General features: G+C 33.6%; 2 protein-coding genes across 2 annotated transcripts; both read right to left on the bottom strand.

The window, feature by feature from the left end:
* Window positions 1–643: 643 nt before the first annotated feature.
* LOC114259329 (protein FAR1-RELATED SEQUENCE 5-like) lies at window positions 644–2886 on the bottom strand. Its single transcript, XM_082900735.1, has 5 exons — window positions 2276–2886; window positions 1413–2159; window positions 1258–1312; window positions 1014–1098; window positions 644–711 (listed from the first exon to the last, which is right to left on the bottom strand). The coding sequence occupies exons 1-5, from the start codon at window positions 2884–2886 to the stop codon at window positions 644–646; spliced, it is 1566 nt and encodes a 521-aa protein (XP_082756861.1).
* A 3548-nt stretch (window positions 2887–6434) lies between these two features.
* Window positions 6435–10698, bottom strand: LOC114306703 (uncharacterized). Its single transcript, XM_082901310.1, has 2 exons — window positions 7982–10698; window positions 6435–6976 (listed from the first exon to the last, which is right to left on the bottom strand). The coding sequence occupies exons 1-2, from the start codon at window positions 10659–10661 to the stop codon at window positions 6591–6593; spliced, it is 3066 nt and encodes a 1021-aa protein (XP_082757436.1). The 5' UTR covers window positions 10662–10698; the 3' UTR covers window positions 6435–6590.
* Window positions 10699–16422: the final 5724 nt, after the last annotated feature.

A 16422-nucleotide genomic window follows, 5' to 3' on the forward strand; every position in this document is an offset into this window, starting at 1 on the left:
TGATGCAGTTATGTATTTTCTATTTTATATCACAAAACTTTGTGACTTGATTACAATATTATGGTATGTTTGGTAACTATTCCATTTTTAGTTATCAGTTTATATTTATAAAAATTTTAAAAGCTGTAAAAGGCCTGTCACCTTTCTTTATCCTTTTCATTGCTGTAAAAGGCCAAGACCCTAGATTGAGAAGGGTGTACCAACTGAACTCTTCAAGATGAAAAAAATAAAATTCTCGAATCATAGAACATCGATGATAAAAGTAAACAAGAGGTCGACAATAACAAGGCATGCTGCCAATTAGTTCCAATTGACGTTTTGGTGGTAAATGCTACTGTGCAAAGAATTGTCAGAGCTAAAATGATGGTTTGGCCATTTTCAAGAGAATATTTTATGGGAAAAGACGATTGAATAATGGCATTCAATTTTCTATATGCACTTGCTGTTGCGCATTTGCTTTGAAAATGAACGAAAACACTAAACAAAATGGCTTCATAGCCTTTGCTAGAAATTTATACAAAACAAATATCCATCAAAATACTAACAGATTTAAGTCCATACAACAAAACAAATATCCATCAACCATCGTTTAAGAGTATTTATACAAAATACTAACAAATTTAAGTCCTCAAATTTTTTTTTTTTAAAAAAATCTTAGTTTAGCTCCAATATCACCTGCTCGATCATAGCAACTATTACCCATAGCAACACCTGCAAAAACAAATTAAATTTTCGTTAAGGTTTGTTCACTTGAAATTTATGATTCAAATCATAACAAATTGAATTATGATATATTGGTCATTACACACTCTTTTGTCATTTTTTTTCGTAAATTATTTATTTTCATAATCAAGTTGTAAACATCATAATTAGTTATGACATCAAAATGTTCTAGCTAAAATCTATCTTGGCATATCAAGAAATTAGAATTAAGCAGCCACATAAAATTTGCAAAGCAAATGTAAGCAAAATGAACATAATTTGAACTGAAAAGATGCCATAAAAGTAATCACCTAGAGACGTATCCGCATCAATGAACGCTGAATTTTGGACGACTTGTGCATCGCAACTACGCAAGTCATTAACATCCTTGCTCAACTGCACTGGAGACGTATCCACATTAGTGACAAAAAGTCATCTCTTCACAGGGTGGGTCTTACATGGCCTAATATTATTCCTGGGACGCTTCGGTGTAAAAAGGGTGGGAGTACCAATTGGATCATAATCATCCTATTCCTCAAACAAATTGCTACCCACTTGTTCCATTTTATGATCGTTTTGGGGGCAAGTTCTCCTTGTGTGGCCGACGACCCTACATTGTCAAGTAAATCACCAATCATTAAAGAGAACAAAAATGTCAACACTACCTCACAATAACAAAATTAAGACACAAAGCACAATATAATGTATACCTGCAACACTGGCATCGCCTTGGCTTTCGAGGTTTAGCCATGTAGGATCCCCCAGTATTCCTCTTCGTGTTCACTACTTTCGAATCCCCAACCCCAAATGGCGGCAGTGAACTTTTTCCTTCATCAACATTAGTTCCCTTGGCCATGCAAAGCTGTTTCATCCGACATGTCATAGTGAAAAATGCATTCCTAGCCTCTTCAAATCCTTCAGATGTTTGTGAGGCATAGTAACACATTTCAGTAAAAGAAGAGCAAAGTACCCCAAAACGCGTCTCCTGTGTGAGAGTGCTAGAGAATTGGGCTTGGCAATATTGTTCACCAACCTTTCTTGCTTGCTTTGTCCAACGATACATCACACAACTTGGGAGAATTTCAGTCATGTGTTCGCATTTCATCACAGAAATCATGTGGCTGCAAGGAAGTCCAAAGAACTCAAACTTTTTGCAACTACATTTCATTATGCTAGTTGCAGGATGGTATGACACTTCCCATGTGGAACCAAATTCAGTGTACTTTGAAAATTTGTATATGCGATGATCAAACTCCTCTTTCCTTCCATCAAAAATCAACAATGCTTCTTCAATTATTTCATTACGGAACATTAAGAACAAATGTCTGGTAAAGATGGTTGCTGCATGTTTCTCTAGAGGCTGAAGTGTTGTGGTAAGACAAGGATCACTGTTGTCAGTTTTTGCCTCGGCATCCGCTTCTATGTTCCGTAATCGATAAAGGGCCATGTCAAAACATCTAACAAATTCGAATAGTTTCAGTTTTCATTTGAGGCACTCATTGAAAAAAGCATGCATACCCTCACAACGCTGATTGCTCTTCATTCCAGCAAAAAAATGACCACACAAACCCACATGCCTTTGTTGTTGTAGGTGTCTGATACCCACTTGTTATTTTGAAGGCCATATTTTCTGACCATCTTACTCCAAGCTTCCTCAAATACAACCTCATTCACATCAAGATCCATGAGATGCTTGAAATGTCCTTCAAATCCATTGGCTCGAACATTTCGCTTGGCATTTCTGTGCATATGCCAATTACATAGACGATGCTTGGCATTTGGAAAGACTTTTTGTATTGCCTCACGCATGGCCATATCCCCATCTATCAACACTGACACCGGTCTTTTGTTATCCATGGTTTCTAACAACTTCTGCAAAATCCATGTGTATGTTGCAATTGTCTCATCAACAAGCAAGTTGCATGCAAATATGGTGGTTTCAAAATGGTTATTGACCCTGACGAAAATAACAAAAGGTTTGTTATATGCATTCGTTTTATAAGTCGTATCAAAGACCAACACGTCACCAAATGCAGCATAGTCTAGGCGAGACCTTGAATCTGCCCAAAACAATTTGCCAAGCCAGTTCTCTTGATCCTTGTCATACTTGTAAAAGAAGTAAGGGTTAGCATCAGCTTTTGTACATAAGTAAGCCAAAGCACACTCCGCGTCACCATCCTTCATTTCTATTTTGCGCTCGGCTTGAATATAATTGTGCAAATCCTTGTGAATAAAGCCCACATTTGCGAAAGACCCAGATTGTTGATTACGCGTGTGTCTGTGTTATTTGGTGTTGTATTATGTTTTTGGAATAGGTGTTGGTCGCCTGCCACAACCCGTGTGTTAGAGGTTTGGAGTATGGCTCGCCACGTGGCATGCTCAGGGTGTTTGTTGGGTGCCACAACATTGGTAAGTACACTAAGGCTTGTTGTACTTTTTGCATTGAACTGAAACAACCCATTTAAAATGAATGACCCCAATGTGGCACCACACACACTGATTTAAACACATGAACCCAATAAAAACATTGAATACGAATGTGCCCAACACAGACAAATGACCTCGGTGTGGCACACCATACAATTGAACTGACATATGTACGCAACATAGCTATCCTAACACGCAATCACCAAAAACAAACCATGCCTTCAGAATTCCAAGAATGTCAACAGCGGAATTCCGATTCTCCGTCAGTCTGGCACACAAAGCACCTCCCACACACCCCGTCACAACAATCACAAAACCCTAACGTAATGGAGGAAACGTCTTCTACTACAATTTTTGACTTGCCAAATATGCACAACTAATCCCACCAAAAACATCCTAATAGAAAAGGAAGGGTATAATTGACCACTAAATGTTACCAAATAAGAGAAATAGGATCAAACGGGAAGATATTTCCCCACTAATAGGACTAAGGAAAATGACTTAGACCCCCAGCTGGGGGTGCTGGGGGTTGTCCCTGATTGGTGCAAAAACAGTTTTTTTTTTTTGGATTTCAGCCAACCACACGCTGCCACGTCACTGGGGGTGCCACTGGGGGTCACCCCCACTGGGGGTCGGAAGCAATGCCCATAGGACTAATTAGAACAACAGATGCAACGTTGGGACCAATTTGTGCAACTGTCTGTTCGATGGGATTTATCGGTAAATATCCCAAAAATTTAATTGAAAAAAATATCCCAACAGTTCTATAACATATGTACAAATTGATAAAATCATAACTACGGCCAAAGGTTTGTATATGTATGACATATTAATGCGAAAGAGCCAGAGTTTTGAGATAAATGTATTTACTAGATAAAGAAATGTCACCAAAATGAATAGTGTTGAAATAGACAAAGAAAATAGTGACGAGTTCAAGGATCTATTGCAGAGACACAAGAGTATAGAGAAGAAGAATCCAGTGAGGAAGAACTATCAACGATGGTCGTTCGATGATTCAGCGAAATAGAGAAGTCTGATTAAGAAATAGAGAGAGCTCAGGCACAACTAGGACAAATCAAGAGAAAGAAAATTGAGTGGAGAAAAAAATGAAGAAAAGTTGGGAAAAAAATTTAGGAGAAAAATTATTTAGTGCAACAAAATAAAATCACGTCATAGATAATTTTTATCAGCATATTTTTTATTAAAATTTAGTTAAATTATATATATATATGTCTATAAGTGTATATAGATATTTTAAAAAGTATATCGTTTGTATATTATTATTTCTATTATCTTTAATGAAGATACCATGACTAAAAATAAATCTAAAATAGAGATAGGTGATCAATTGCAATTGTCACTTAGGGATGACACTTCAAAATTAATTGAGAGAGTTGAGAGTTTAGAGAGAATGAGAGTTTGAGAGACAGATTTGTTTGTGAGAAATAAAATGTGAGAGGGGTGGTATTTATAGGACTTGGGAGGGAGGAGTTAATTTATATATATATATATATATAAAATAAAATAAAATAAAATAAAAATTGATTGTTGGTGGAATTAACGGTTATATGATTCTTTCAAATTTTTTTGATTTAAATTTTTTACCATTGCACTGACAAAGGGGGTAGGGAACCATTGGGGTCGGGTCGAGCCAGATGGGGAAGAAAATTTCGGGACGAGCTCACAAGATGGGTCACACTCCATAACACACCAGGGTCCGGCAGGGCTCTAGAACACATATCTTAGGTTGGGTTTAGCCTCGAGCCTAGTTGGGCCTACCTAGGACACGAGTAGACTTGGGGTGTGTCGCGAGCTCGTGGGCCAAATTTACACCCCTATATGTGGGTAGTGGTTATGAGATATATGATTAGTGGTTATGATATATGTGATATTGATTATGAAACAAAGGGTGCTGGTTATGAGATGTGGTTATAACATATGTGGGTAAAGGTAATGAGATATATGATTAGTGATTATAAGATATGCGATTTTGGTTATGAGCACAATGGTATAGTTACAAATCAAAGGGTGTTTGGTTATGAGATATGTGATTAGTAGTTATGATATATGTGATGTTGGTTATGAGATATGTGGGTAATGGTTATGAGTAAAGTGGTGTCAAAGAGTGTTTGGTTATGCTATATGTGTTAGTGGTTATGAGATATTTGGGTAATGGTTATAAGCAAAGTGGTGTCAAAAGGTGTTTGATTATGCTATATGTGTTAGTGGTTATGAAATATGTGGGTAATGGTTATGAGCAAAGTGGTGTCAAAGGGTATTTGGTTATGCTATATGTGTTAGTGGTTATGAGATATGTGGGTATATGTGTTAGTGGTTATAAGATATGTGGGTAATTGTTATGAGCAAAGTGATGTCAAAGGGTGTTTAGTTATGCTATATGTGTTAGTGGTTATGAGATATGTGAGTAATGATTATGAGCAAAGTGGTGTCAAAGGATGAGGTTATGCTATATGTATTAATGGTTATGAGTTATAAGATATTGGTTATGTAACTAGTGGTTATGAGATATGTGATATTGGTTATTAGATATGTAACTAGTAGTTATGAGATATGTGATGTTGGTTATGATCAAAGTGGTGTGGTTATGAGTAAAAAGGTGTTAATTATAAGATATGTGATTAGTGATTATGAGATATGTGATGTTGGTTATGACAAAAAGGTATTGGCTACGAGATATGTGACTAGTGGTTATGAGATATGTGATGTTGGTTATGACTCAAAGGGACTAGTTATGAGATGTGGTTATGATTTATGTGAGTAGTAGTTATGAGATATGTGATCAATGGTTATGCGATGTGTGATATTTGTTATGTTTAAAGTGGTGTTGGTTATGAGATATGTGATTATGATTATGAAATATGTGATATTAGTTATGAACAAAATGGTGTTGGTTATGAGATGTGGTTATAACTAAGTTATGATCAATTTGATTATAGTTATGAAAAAATATGATTTTAACTCATAACTATAAAAAGTGACCTGTTTAGCAGGTCACTTTTAATGATGTGGCTCAATCCTAGCCATTGATTTTTTATGTACCGTACATTTTCTGAACAAAATGTACTATAGACTTTCCCGTAATGGATTATTTAAGCTCGAATATTATTTTAACAAGTTTTGAATTTTTTTTAAATTTGGTCTGTTTAATTTGCAAGCCGATCTCATACAAGTTTTGGTCAAGCTAATAACAAGTTGAGTTTAGCAAGTTTGATTTTTATGAGTATATAAACTGACAATCAAGTATAATAACTTAATGAACTTTTATATGTGTTAAAGTTTAACTTGTTTACATAATAATTAAATCTTGAACATGCTCTTATTGAGCTGATAATGAAAAGTTGATTTGCTTTACAACTCTATGCTTATGCAACAATCAATAATAAAAAGATTGACTAAACACTAGACAACAAACTATTATCCTCACTTTCAAAAATCCTCCCTTAATTAGAATTATCAGGGGAATCGGAAGCATAGTTGTACTGGCTCCCAACATTAGAAGGTTCAAATCCTAATTGATGGTTGCAATCGAACAGGATTCGCAAGACCTCCCTCATGCTAGGCCTATTTGAGGGACGTGGCCAAGTGCAAATGATCCCAAGCTCAAAAACACGAGTCATTTCGTCCAAGTAATGAGGTTCTTTAACCTTCTCATCAAGGACATCAACCATGTGGTTTCCTTCTTGATTGTAATATTGAAATGCCCAATCGGCTAGGCACATATCTTCATTTCCATCATTGGCTTTCCTTCCGGTAACTAGTTCCAAAAGAACAACACCGAAGCTATAGACATCAACCTTCTCATTCACTCTTCTTGTTCGAGCATACTCTGAAATTCAAATACAGTTTAAAACGTGAATGCCAAAAATTCTTGAATGCAAAATAAATTTTCAATTTTTTTTTTGTTGCAACTTATAAGTTCACTTCTTTTTTTTTTTTTAAGTGAACTTTTCTAAAGTTTGAATCATTTTTTTTTTTTTTTTTTCACATTTTGGGTTTGTCTAGACTAAACAATTCTAGAAATTTAAAATAAAAAAATAAAATAAAATAGAAAAGCTCATCAAAGACTGATTTTTTTCGACAAGATTTAGCTTATATTTTCCTCTTCAATAGACTTTTATCAAAAGTTTTCGACATTTTTTAATAAATTCTTTTATCCTACCTGGGGAGTTCCCACTACGACTTACAACCAAAATTTTTAATTTGTACCTTCTTTTTTTTTTTTGAAAGAAGTCGTTAAAGAGAAAAATAAAGCTCTGTTTGGTAGAGCTCTGAAATCCTAATTTCACCCTTTGATTTGAGTGTAGTGTTCGGTGAGAGTTTCAAAAATTGATTTCACACCCACTGTTGAAAACACGTCTACCCGGTCATCCTCCCGGACGTCCGGCCGATTGGCCAGAACAGTGTTCGTTGTTTTTTTTTTTTTTTTGAATCTGTTATTTTTATATTTTCAATAAAAAATATTTTCGGAATCTTTTTTAAATTTTTTATGAGTTTTGAATAAATTTTTGGATTGTGTGTCTTATGAGTTGTAAGTTTTTAAATCAAATATCATATGTCACATCAAAAATTTCAAACTCAATTCAAAACTTTTTTCAAAACTCATTACCAAACAAATTTTCCACACGCAAATCATAATTTTAAAATTCACAAACTCAAAATACAACTCTATTTTCAAATCATAATTCTAAAACTCTACCAAACGCTAGCAAGATTTATTTATTTATTATTATTTTTTTTATGAAGTAAAAAAATTTAACTCAAATTTCTTGTAAATAAATCCATTAATAAAGAAAAATATGAGGAAAAATAAGTCAACTTATATGTTACTTACCTGGAGCAAAATAACCAAATGAGCCAACCACGGTTGACATTGTATTAGGCTCCCCATGCTTTACCAATATCTTGGCTAGACCAAAATCAGCAACTTTAGCATTGAACTCAGAATCCAACAGGATATTGCTTGATTTCACATCTCGGTGAATTACTGAAGGCGTGCAGCCATGGTGCATGTAGCATAGGCCCTTGGCAGCTCCCACCGCGATTTGCAACCGCTTAGGCCAATCCAAAACACCACAATGGACTGAATCCGTTGTGCTTGGCCACTTATCTCCATGGAGCCACCTATCCAAGCTCTGATTTTCCAAATACTCATAAACAAGAAGCTTTGTTGTCTCACTTGAAATGCAACACAACAATTTCACTATGTTGGAGTGGCGAATTGTCCCCAGTATCTGAATTTCTGCCAGGAATTCCTTCTCAAGCTTTTGATCCAACTTCTTGATATTTTGAATTTGTTTAACTGCTACAACTTTGCCTAAGCAGTTCAATTTAATCCGATATACTTTCCCTGACCCACCACATCCGATCACATTGTTTTCAATCAAATTGGATAAAATTTCTGACTCTTTGAAACTCAATTCCTCCATTGTGTGGAAGCGAGTAAACTCGCACTTGGAATTTAATTCGTGCTCTCTTTTCTGGTAAGCTTTTTTGATATGGAAGAGTGTTAATAGAATAGCTGATGAAACTAAGATTGTCGTTATGACTACTATTATAGCAATAAGCCATGGGGATATGTTGCTTGAGGTTTTAAATCCAGAATAGCAGATATCAAGGGCTAGTGATGGATTACTAGCGCAAAGACCGGGATTGTTCAAGAAACTGGTATTGACAAATGTGTTTTCAAACTCAGTTGGGATTCTCCCGGTGAGACAATTGGAAGACAGATTGAGAGAAGTTAGGCTTAAATGGCCAATCTCAGCTGGAATTTGACCTGAGAACTGATTACTTGACAAGTCCAAATAAGTGAGGCTTGGTAAAGAACCAAGTTTATCAGGTATTGGACCGGAGAGCTGGTTTCGACTGAGATTTAAAAATGTTAATGACTTCCAAGAGACAATATCTGATGGAAGATGGCCAGAAAATCGATTCCCAGCGAGCACAAGTGTTAACAGGAGAGGAAGAGAGGTCAATTCTTGAGGAATTGTACCACTAAAGAAGTTGTTACTTGCGCTGAACACGGTTAAATTTTTCCAAGATGACAACCCAGATGGGATTTCACCTGAAAACTTGTTGTTACTGATCTCAAGTCGCGATAAATTTGGTGCCAGTGTTCTTGGAAGCTGACCGGTAAATGAGTTGTCGCTTAGCATCAACATTGTCAGATTGGATGAAGTCCAGAGACCTGCTGGAATGCTACCGGAAAGGCGATTACCCTGAACCTGAACAGTCAACAAACTTGAACAATTCCCAAGTGAATTAGGCAATTCACCGGTGAGATTGTTATCAAATGCCACCACTCCTAATAGTTCACCATTGGCACACAAGTGCTCTGGCAACTTGCCAGTGAAATGGTTCGAGGGTATTTCGAACCCCCGGAGATTCGAATATCGCCCAAAGTCTGGTGGCAATGTTCCAGAGAGATTGTTGTTGAACAATTTTACATCTCTCAGTAAAGGAAGGCGGCCAATGGTTTTGGTTATTTCACCGGAGAGTTGATTGTCAAACAGAGCCAAACCCGACAACATTGTTAGTTTGCCAAAATCAGCCGGTATTGTTCCGGTCAAGTTGTTTTGGGATAAATCAATTATCTGCATCTTCAAAGCTTCAATGGGCCAAGGAATTGCCCCGGACAAGTGATTTTTGTAGAGATACAACTTTGTTAAATTCTTTAGCAGAAACAAACCACTTGGGATTGTGCCAGCCAAATTATTGTTTGACAAGTCCAATTCCTCGACCTCTGTTAAATTCCCGATTGTTACCGGGATTTCACCGATCAAACTTGAATCTTTGATCAATAGTTGTTTAAGTTTCCTCAACTGGGTAAAGCTCGACGGTATTGCCATCAGCAGAAATGCATTGTCGGACAGGTCCAACATTTCAAGATTTGACAGGTTTCCAATTTCTGGCGGGAAAGAGCCGTTTAACTCATTTTGAAAAAGCCGAAGGACTCTGAGCTCGTGGAACCGCCCTATAGCCAGTGGGATGTCGCCGGTGAAGTTGTTGCCGTTGAGGTTGAGGACCCGGAGTGTGGTCGACAGCCGGTCAACGTCGCCAGGAATGCGGCCTACAAAGAAGTTTTGGGAGAGGTCTAAATGTTTCAGCTTGGAACAGTTGTAGAGAACCGTAGGAAATGGTCCGGGGATGTAATTGAACTGGAGATCGATGACGGTGAGGTTTTTGAGGTCACAAATGAAGGGTGGGATTGGCCCGGTGATGTTTTTGTCAGGAAGAGAAAGCCCGGTGACGGAGCTGTTGGTGCAGGTGATCTCCGGCCATTGACAATGGGTAGTGCTGTTGGAGTTGGGTGGTGTTGGTGGTGTCCAGTGGCTGATGGAGTGTGGATTGTACCAGTGTTGTTTGAGTCTCAATAGAATTGTTTGTTCTGAATCAGTAGTAGTAGATTGGGTGCTTCCATGCAAGGGTAGGGTGAGGAGTAGGAGGGAGAATATGGAGAAAAGGAATTGGAGGGAAGCTATTGGGGTTATTTTGGACATTTTTGGGTGGTACATAGTTTGGGAAGTTCAGGTTTGGAGTGATGCTGAGAGGGTCGTGTTCGGCAGGCAGATGTTTTGAAAATTTCAAGCTGGTGGCTGGGTTTTATAATGTGAAGAGTCGAAGTTTCGTCAAGCCTCAATCAATGGTTGAAGAGGGAAAGAAACTTGCACTCCAAACAGCCAACAACCAACTAATTTTAGTTTTGGAGAAAAGTTAAGGATCATGAAAAAAATTTCATGAAAATGATCATTAAAATTTATGATCTTTGGATTATCTTTATTAGTGTATGGCGCTTTATTCTAAGTGTAATCCAAAGGTCACAAACCTTTCATGATTATTTTCATGAAAGGTTTTTCATTATACCTAACATTGCTATTATTTTTTTATTTTATTTTCTATTTTTTATGATAGAGGTTCCAAGTTAGTTTACACACATTTTGACTAATTTCAGGGCCCATGAAAACCCCCCTTCCTTGTGAATCAGACAAATTTCAGACAGATCCTGCGGGTATGACCCAAAAAATAAATCGCTCCTAATAAAAGTTGAACTGAGACCTCAATTAACTTTTACATTTTAATAGTTGTTTGGGATGTGCTATATATGTACACTTTTTTACTTTTTGGTTAAAAAAGTAGAGAAAAAAATATATGTTTGGAATAATTTTTTGACTTTTTACGAAAAGATAGGTAACAAAATATTGTAGTAAAATTAAAATGACAATTTTACCTTTTTGACTTTTTGGGTTGAATTCAAAGGACAAAATTATTATTTTGTCCAAGTAGCTTCCCCCACAAACTACCCTTAAATAGTATAGATATTTTAACTTTTTAAATAATTTTTTAATTTTTTTAACTTTTTTAAATTTATGCCAAATAAGGCTTTAATTGTCAAAATACACACTTTCTTTTTTTCTCTCTTCCTTTTTCCTGGGAGTCCTTTTTTAACAAATGAAAACACCCAGGATTTATATTTTTCAGGACCCATGAAAACACCACTCAAGATTTGACTAAACTATGGATTCCTCCTTCAGGTTTGAAAAATTATAAATTGCCCATTAAAATTTATATTTGCATAACCAATGAGAGGGTAATTTGTTATATAAATATAAAGCTCAGGGGATAATTTGTTATGCAAATATAAATCTTAGGGGGCGAAATATAATTTCTCAAACTTCAGGAAAGAATCTGTATTTTAGTCAAATCTCGAGGGAGTGTTGATAATTTGTCCTATTTTTTACTATATATTGTTTAGCATCCCATTGCATTTCATCGAGGAGATTAACTTATGGATTGGAGAGGTATTGTCTAAACACACGAAATTAATTAAGAATTTTCTTCTAATAATTCGAATAAATTTTTTAAACTGTTTGTGTATATATTATTTATAAAAATAAAAAAAATAAATAATTGATCGATTAAATAATTATAGCATATTGATTTTATCTCATTTGCCTTTAAAAAATGACTAGTCTACTTTTAAAAATCCATTTGCCATTCATTTTTTTTAATTTGTTTATAAACAAACATAATAAATAAAAATGCTAAAATTATCGGATCGATCTATTTTTTCATAAATGATATATAGACAAAAAAATCTTAAATAATAAACAATTTAAATTATCAAAATAGAGTATAGAGCCTCTCGAGTCCACATCTAGACTAGAAAGGATCCCATCCATTGCATCAATAATAACATAGATGAATTCTAAGATCCATCAGATTGTTGTGTTGTTGACAAATAAATAGGATAAATTACATTTTTAAGTTTTTGTTGTTTTAAATTAAATAATTACAATACATAAACTTTAAGTCTTATTTTAATTTGATTATTTGATTTAAGTAGTGGTTAAATTAATGATTTTGTGGTAATTGTCAATCTCTTGACCTGTACATATAGAAAAATTAACTATAATCTAAACAAAAAAAAAAATCAAATTAAAATTAGACTTAAAATGTAAGGGATCAAATTGTTCAATTTAAAACAATAGAGATTCAGGTGAAATTTGCGTCAAACTATAAGACTGAAAATTATAATTTACCCAATAAATTTTGATAATATATACATATATATATATATATATATATGTATTAGGAAAAATTAAGAAAACATCACTCTCCAACTTTGTGTAGTAAGAGAGGTCCAAGATTTATTTTTTATTTTTATTGTTTTTATTAGCGTCTCTCAACATTTTCACGGAGAAAATTCGACTAAGAAAAATTTTGCCCGACTCAGAGAAATTTCATCCGACTCAGAAAATTTTTAAAATTTCTCTGATATGATCACAAAGAAATTTATTTGTGAAATTTGAAATTTTTCTGAGTCGAGCAAAATTTCTCTGAATTGAATTTTCTCTGTAGAAATGTTGAGGGATCTTATCTATTACGAAAATATTATATGTCATTTATCTTATAAAATTTTAATATCAGAGACTTTAAAAATAATTCCTCTATATTTTATTGTATTATTATTTACAGTAACAATATTTTAACATATTTTGTTTACTATCCCATGTATTAATATTATATTACTGAGTGACAAACATAAATGATATAACTCATTAGGTTATGCTATAAATTATTTTTTAATGATAATTAAAAAAATAATGAGTCATAATAAAATACAATATAAGATATAATAAAAAAAATTAGATCATAATTAGAATAATAATCATAATTAATATCACAATTAGTTATAATTAATTTCACAATAAATCGTAAGTAAAATCTACAAATATCATAACCAAGTGAACATATAGGACACAACTTTTGTGTAGTATAGAATTACAAGTTACGGCAAACCGCACATGTCATCTTAACACTACAATAAATAACTTTGTAACCCCTCAATATCTGAAATCATATTGACACTTCTTGTCAGAAGTTTAGTGCAATGGTGAAATATCGATAATGTCCTCATTTGAGATTATATTTTTCATTATGCGAAAAGAATAGAGAAGGGCAAACAAATCTAATTTTAATTCTAGAAATACAAACAAACCCAGTGAAAAATACAAAAGATTTTTCCAACAGCAAATCTTCAATAATAAAAGAAACCTCTTCCATGAAAAGAATAATGTCCTCATTTGAGATTATATTTTTCATTATGCGAAAAGAATAGAGAAGGGCAAACAAATCTAATTTTAATTCTAGAAATACAAACAAACCCAGTGAAAAATACAAAAGATTTTTCCAACAGCAAATCTTCAATAATAAAAGAAACCTCTTCCATGAAAGCCACCACCCAAAAAGCTATCCAAAACAAAACCCTTAAAACTTTTAAATTCCTACACACCAATATTGTTATCACAATAACCATAGAGAAGTAAAAGACAGAGATAAAGAGGGGGCGAAGGGAAGGGAACCCAAATCTGGTGATTCCTCATCACACTAGCCCCTTCCGTCTAAATTATATCAAAGGATCCATCGATGGCAGATCGCTCCCTCTCTCTCTCTCTCTCTTTCTCTCTCTTTCCCCTTCATAATATAAAAACCCATCAATGATTTCATAGAAGATGCTTCCATAGGCAATAGAGGTACACGGCTGTCCCTGGCTTAAGGCGAACAAGGTGGCATCTTGGCTCTTAAATTTCCTGAAATTTTAAGTGTCAAATAATTTTAACTCTTATAGTGTTAGTAGGTTTACAAATGAGCAATGTTAGAGACCTATAATGACACCGTAAGAGAGTAGAGCCCTATATCATTAAATTTGTAATAAATAAAAAATTGACACATATGATGTCACATTACAGTTGATACAATTGTGGGTATTTTTGGAAATCCAAAATATTTTCCTTTAAGAATAAAGGTCCAAACCGACTAATAAAAGTCTTTAGAGCATCTCCTACACTTCATTGCTTTTTTTCTTTTTTCCTTTTTTCATAGTGGCTATGGCACGTTGAGGCACTTCTTCGCCCAAGCTGCTATCCGCTACCTAAGTGCTCAAGAGATTCGTGCTAAACAGCTTTCTGCATCATCAATGGTGTTGGCGTATGCTTTTTTCCTTCTGCCCAGCTCCCCGACCTTATCAATTAGAAACCAAATCATAAACTTAGTTTTTTGCCACAAGAAACTCAACTCTTTTGAAACCAGTATTTTCGAAAGGATTGGCACTTTCCATACTTCAGGGGTGCAACATTAACAAATTCGCTCATGATCAAGTTATAGCCTAAGATCTATGACCATATTATATTAACTGTTCGTATTTTGTTCATTCCATCAGCATGCTCCTAGGTACCTGTAATTGTGATTTGATTTTAAATTTGAGTAAAAAATCTTATTTGATATGAACTAGTCCAACTCTTTTATCAAATGTTCATTAAACCTTTCTAACAATTTTTTTTTTTTTTCAAATCCCAAATTTCCCTTTTCATCAAATTTGATGAAAAAGGTAATCTTCAATACTTGAATGAATTAAAATTTAATGAATTCAAAAAAATTATGTTCATCAAATTTTATGTTTTTAAGTTTTGATCAAATTCAAATTTAATGAATTCTCATTTTGATATTAAAATAAATAAATAAATAAATAAAACCTTCTTTCGTAAAAACTAAATAAAAAAATATATTTGTAAATTTCATTCATTTTAAGTATAAATCGAATTACACTACCTTTAAAGAAATGGGGTTTGCTTGATTCTCTCTTGAGAAATTGTTGTGTAAACCTCTTATTATTATTATTATTATTTATTTATTTATTTGTATATACGTTCTACCTAGAAGATTATCCAGCTTTTTTTTTTTTGTGTGTGTGTGTGTGTGTATTTGACTGATAATTTGGAGACTTTTCTTCTTTGTAAGTTTTCTATCTAGAAGTTTCTATAGCAGTACTCTATCTATTTGTAAATCTGGTTCACACCTTTGCTTTGAATAATTTTAGGTTCTAACGCAGAATATGACTTTCACATCATAGATTAAGATTTGAATTTGATTATTTATGCACATATTTGAAGATTTCCTTAATCAAATTAGTTTTTGATGGGGCTGTTTATTTTAGTTTGTACAAGTTAATTATAGTTTATTTTAATTTTAAAGTCTGTATCAGACTGATTGATAAGTTTCTGTTTATAGATTATTGGATAAAAATAAGTTAAATAAGTTAAAAAAAATTAATTATATAAAAGTTAAGGAAAAAGTGTTTTTAATTAACAGCTTTTAACTTAAAAAAATTATAACAAATAGGGCCGATGTTTCTTCTGATAGATTTTAGTTTTGAATATATATATATATATATACACATGATACAATTGTGTGTTTGGTAGAGGTTGTATCAGATTCACATGTCCTTGATCCTTTAAAATGATCCCAATGAGTCAATTAAATTATAATTAAAACTACTTGCAATATAATTAAAAATCTCTTCAATTATAATTAAAATAATAATTATAAAATATTACAATTAAATTATAATTAATATTATAATAAATTATAATTAAATATAAAAAAATTATAACTGAAATATACAATACATGCTTTTTTTAAAATATTTTTTAATGTGTATTATAAAAATTCACAACAAGAATATGCACCAAACATAGTTTTGTCTTTTATGTTTCTAAAATTATTGGTAGGGACGAGCACAGTATTAAACTAAATCCATATTCCATGAGAATGACTTTGACTCTTGACCACGAAGACTCAGGGAACCAAGTGGCCATGGCACGCACCAGATGTTTCATAATTTAACCCACTTAAAAAAAAACAATAAAAAAAAATAAAAAAAAAGCTAAGAATTAGTGAAGTAGAAAGGCAACATTATGGGTGACTATTGGATATTTT

This window comes from Camellia sinensis, chromosome 13 (genome assembly GCF_055761805.1).
Source record: "Camellia sinensis isolate YWXY chromosome 13, ASM5576180v1, whole genome shotgun sequence".
NCBI classification, from domain to species: Eukaryota; Viridiplantae; Streptophyta; class Magnoliopsida; order Ericales; family Theaceae; genus Camellia; species Camellia sinensis.

Bases quoted from the DNA above. Each gene is read 5' to 3' on its own strand.
- LOC114259329 (XM_082900735.1), bottom strand. From the start codon at position 2,886: ATGAAGGATGGTGACGCGGAGTGTGCTTTGGCTTACTTATGTACAAAA. The intron at 2,160-2,275 runs GTGGGTTTGTGT...CGAATTTGTTAG, and splicing joins ACCTACAACAACAAAGGCAT to ATGTTTTGACATGGCCCTTT. The intron at 1,099-1,257 runs GTGGGTAGCAAT...TCTCCAGTGCAG, and splicing joins ACGATCATAAAATGGAACAA to TTGAGCAAGGATGTTAATGA.
- LOC114306703 (XM_082901310.1), bottom strand. From the start codon at position 10,661: ATGTACCACCCAAAAATGTCCAAAATAACCCCAATAGCTTCCCTCCAA. The intron at 6,977-7,981 runs GTAAGTAACATA...TTTGAATTTCAG, and splicing joins ATTTGGTTATTTTGCTCCAG to AGTATGCTCGAACAAGAAGA.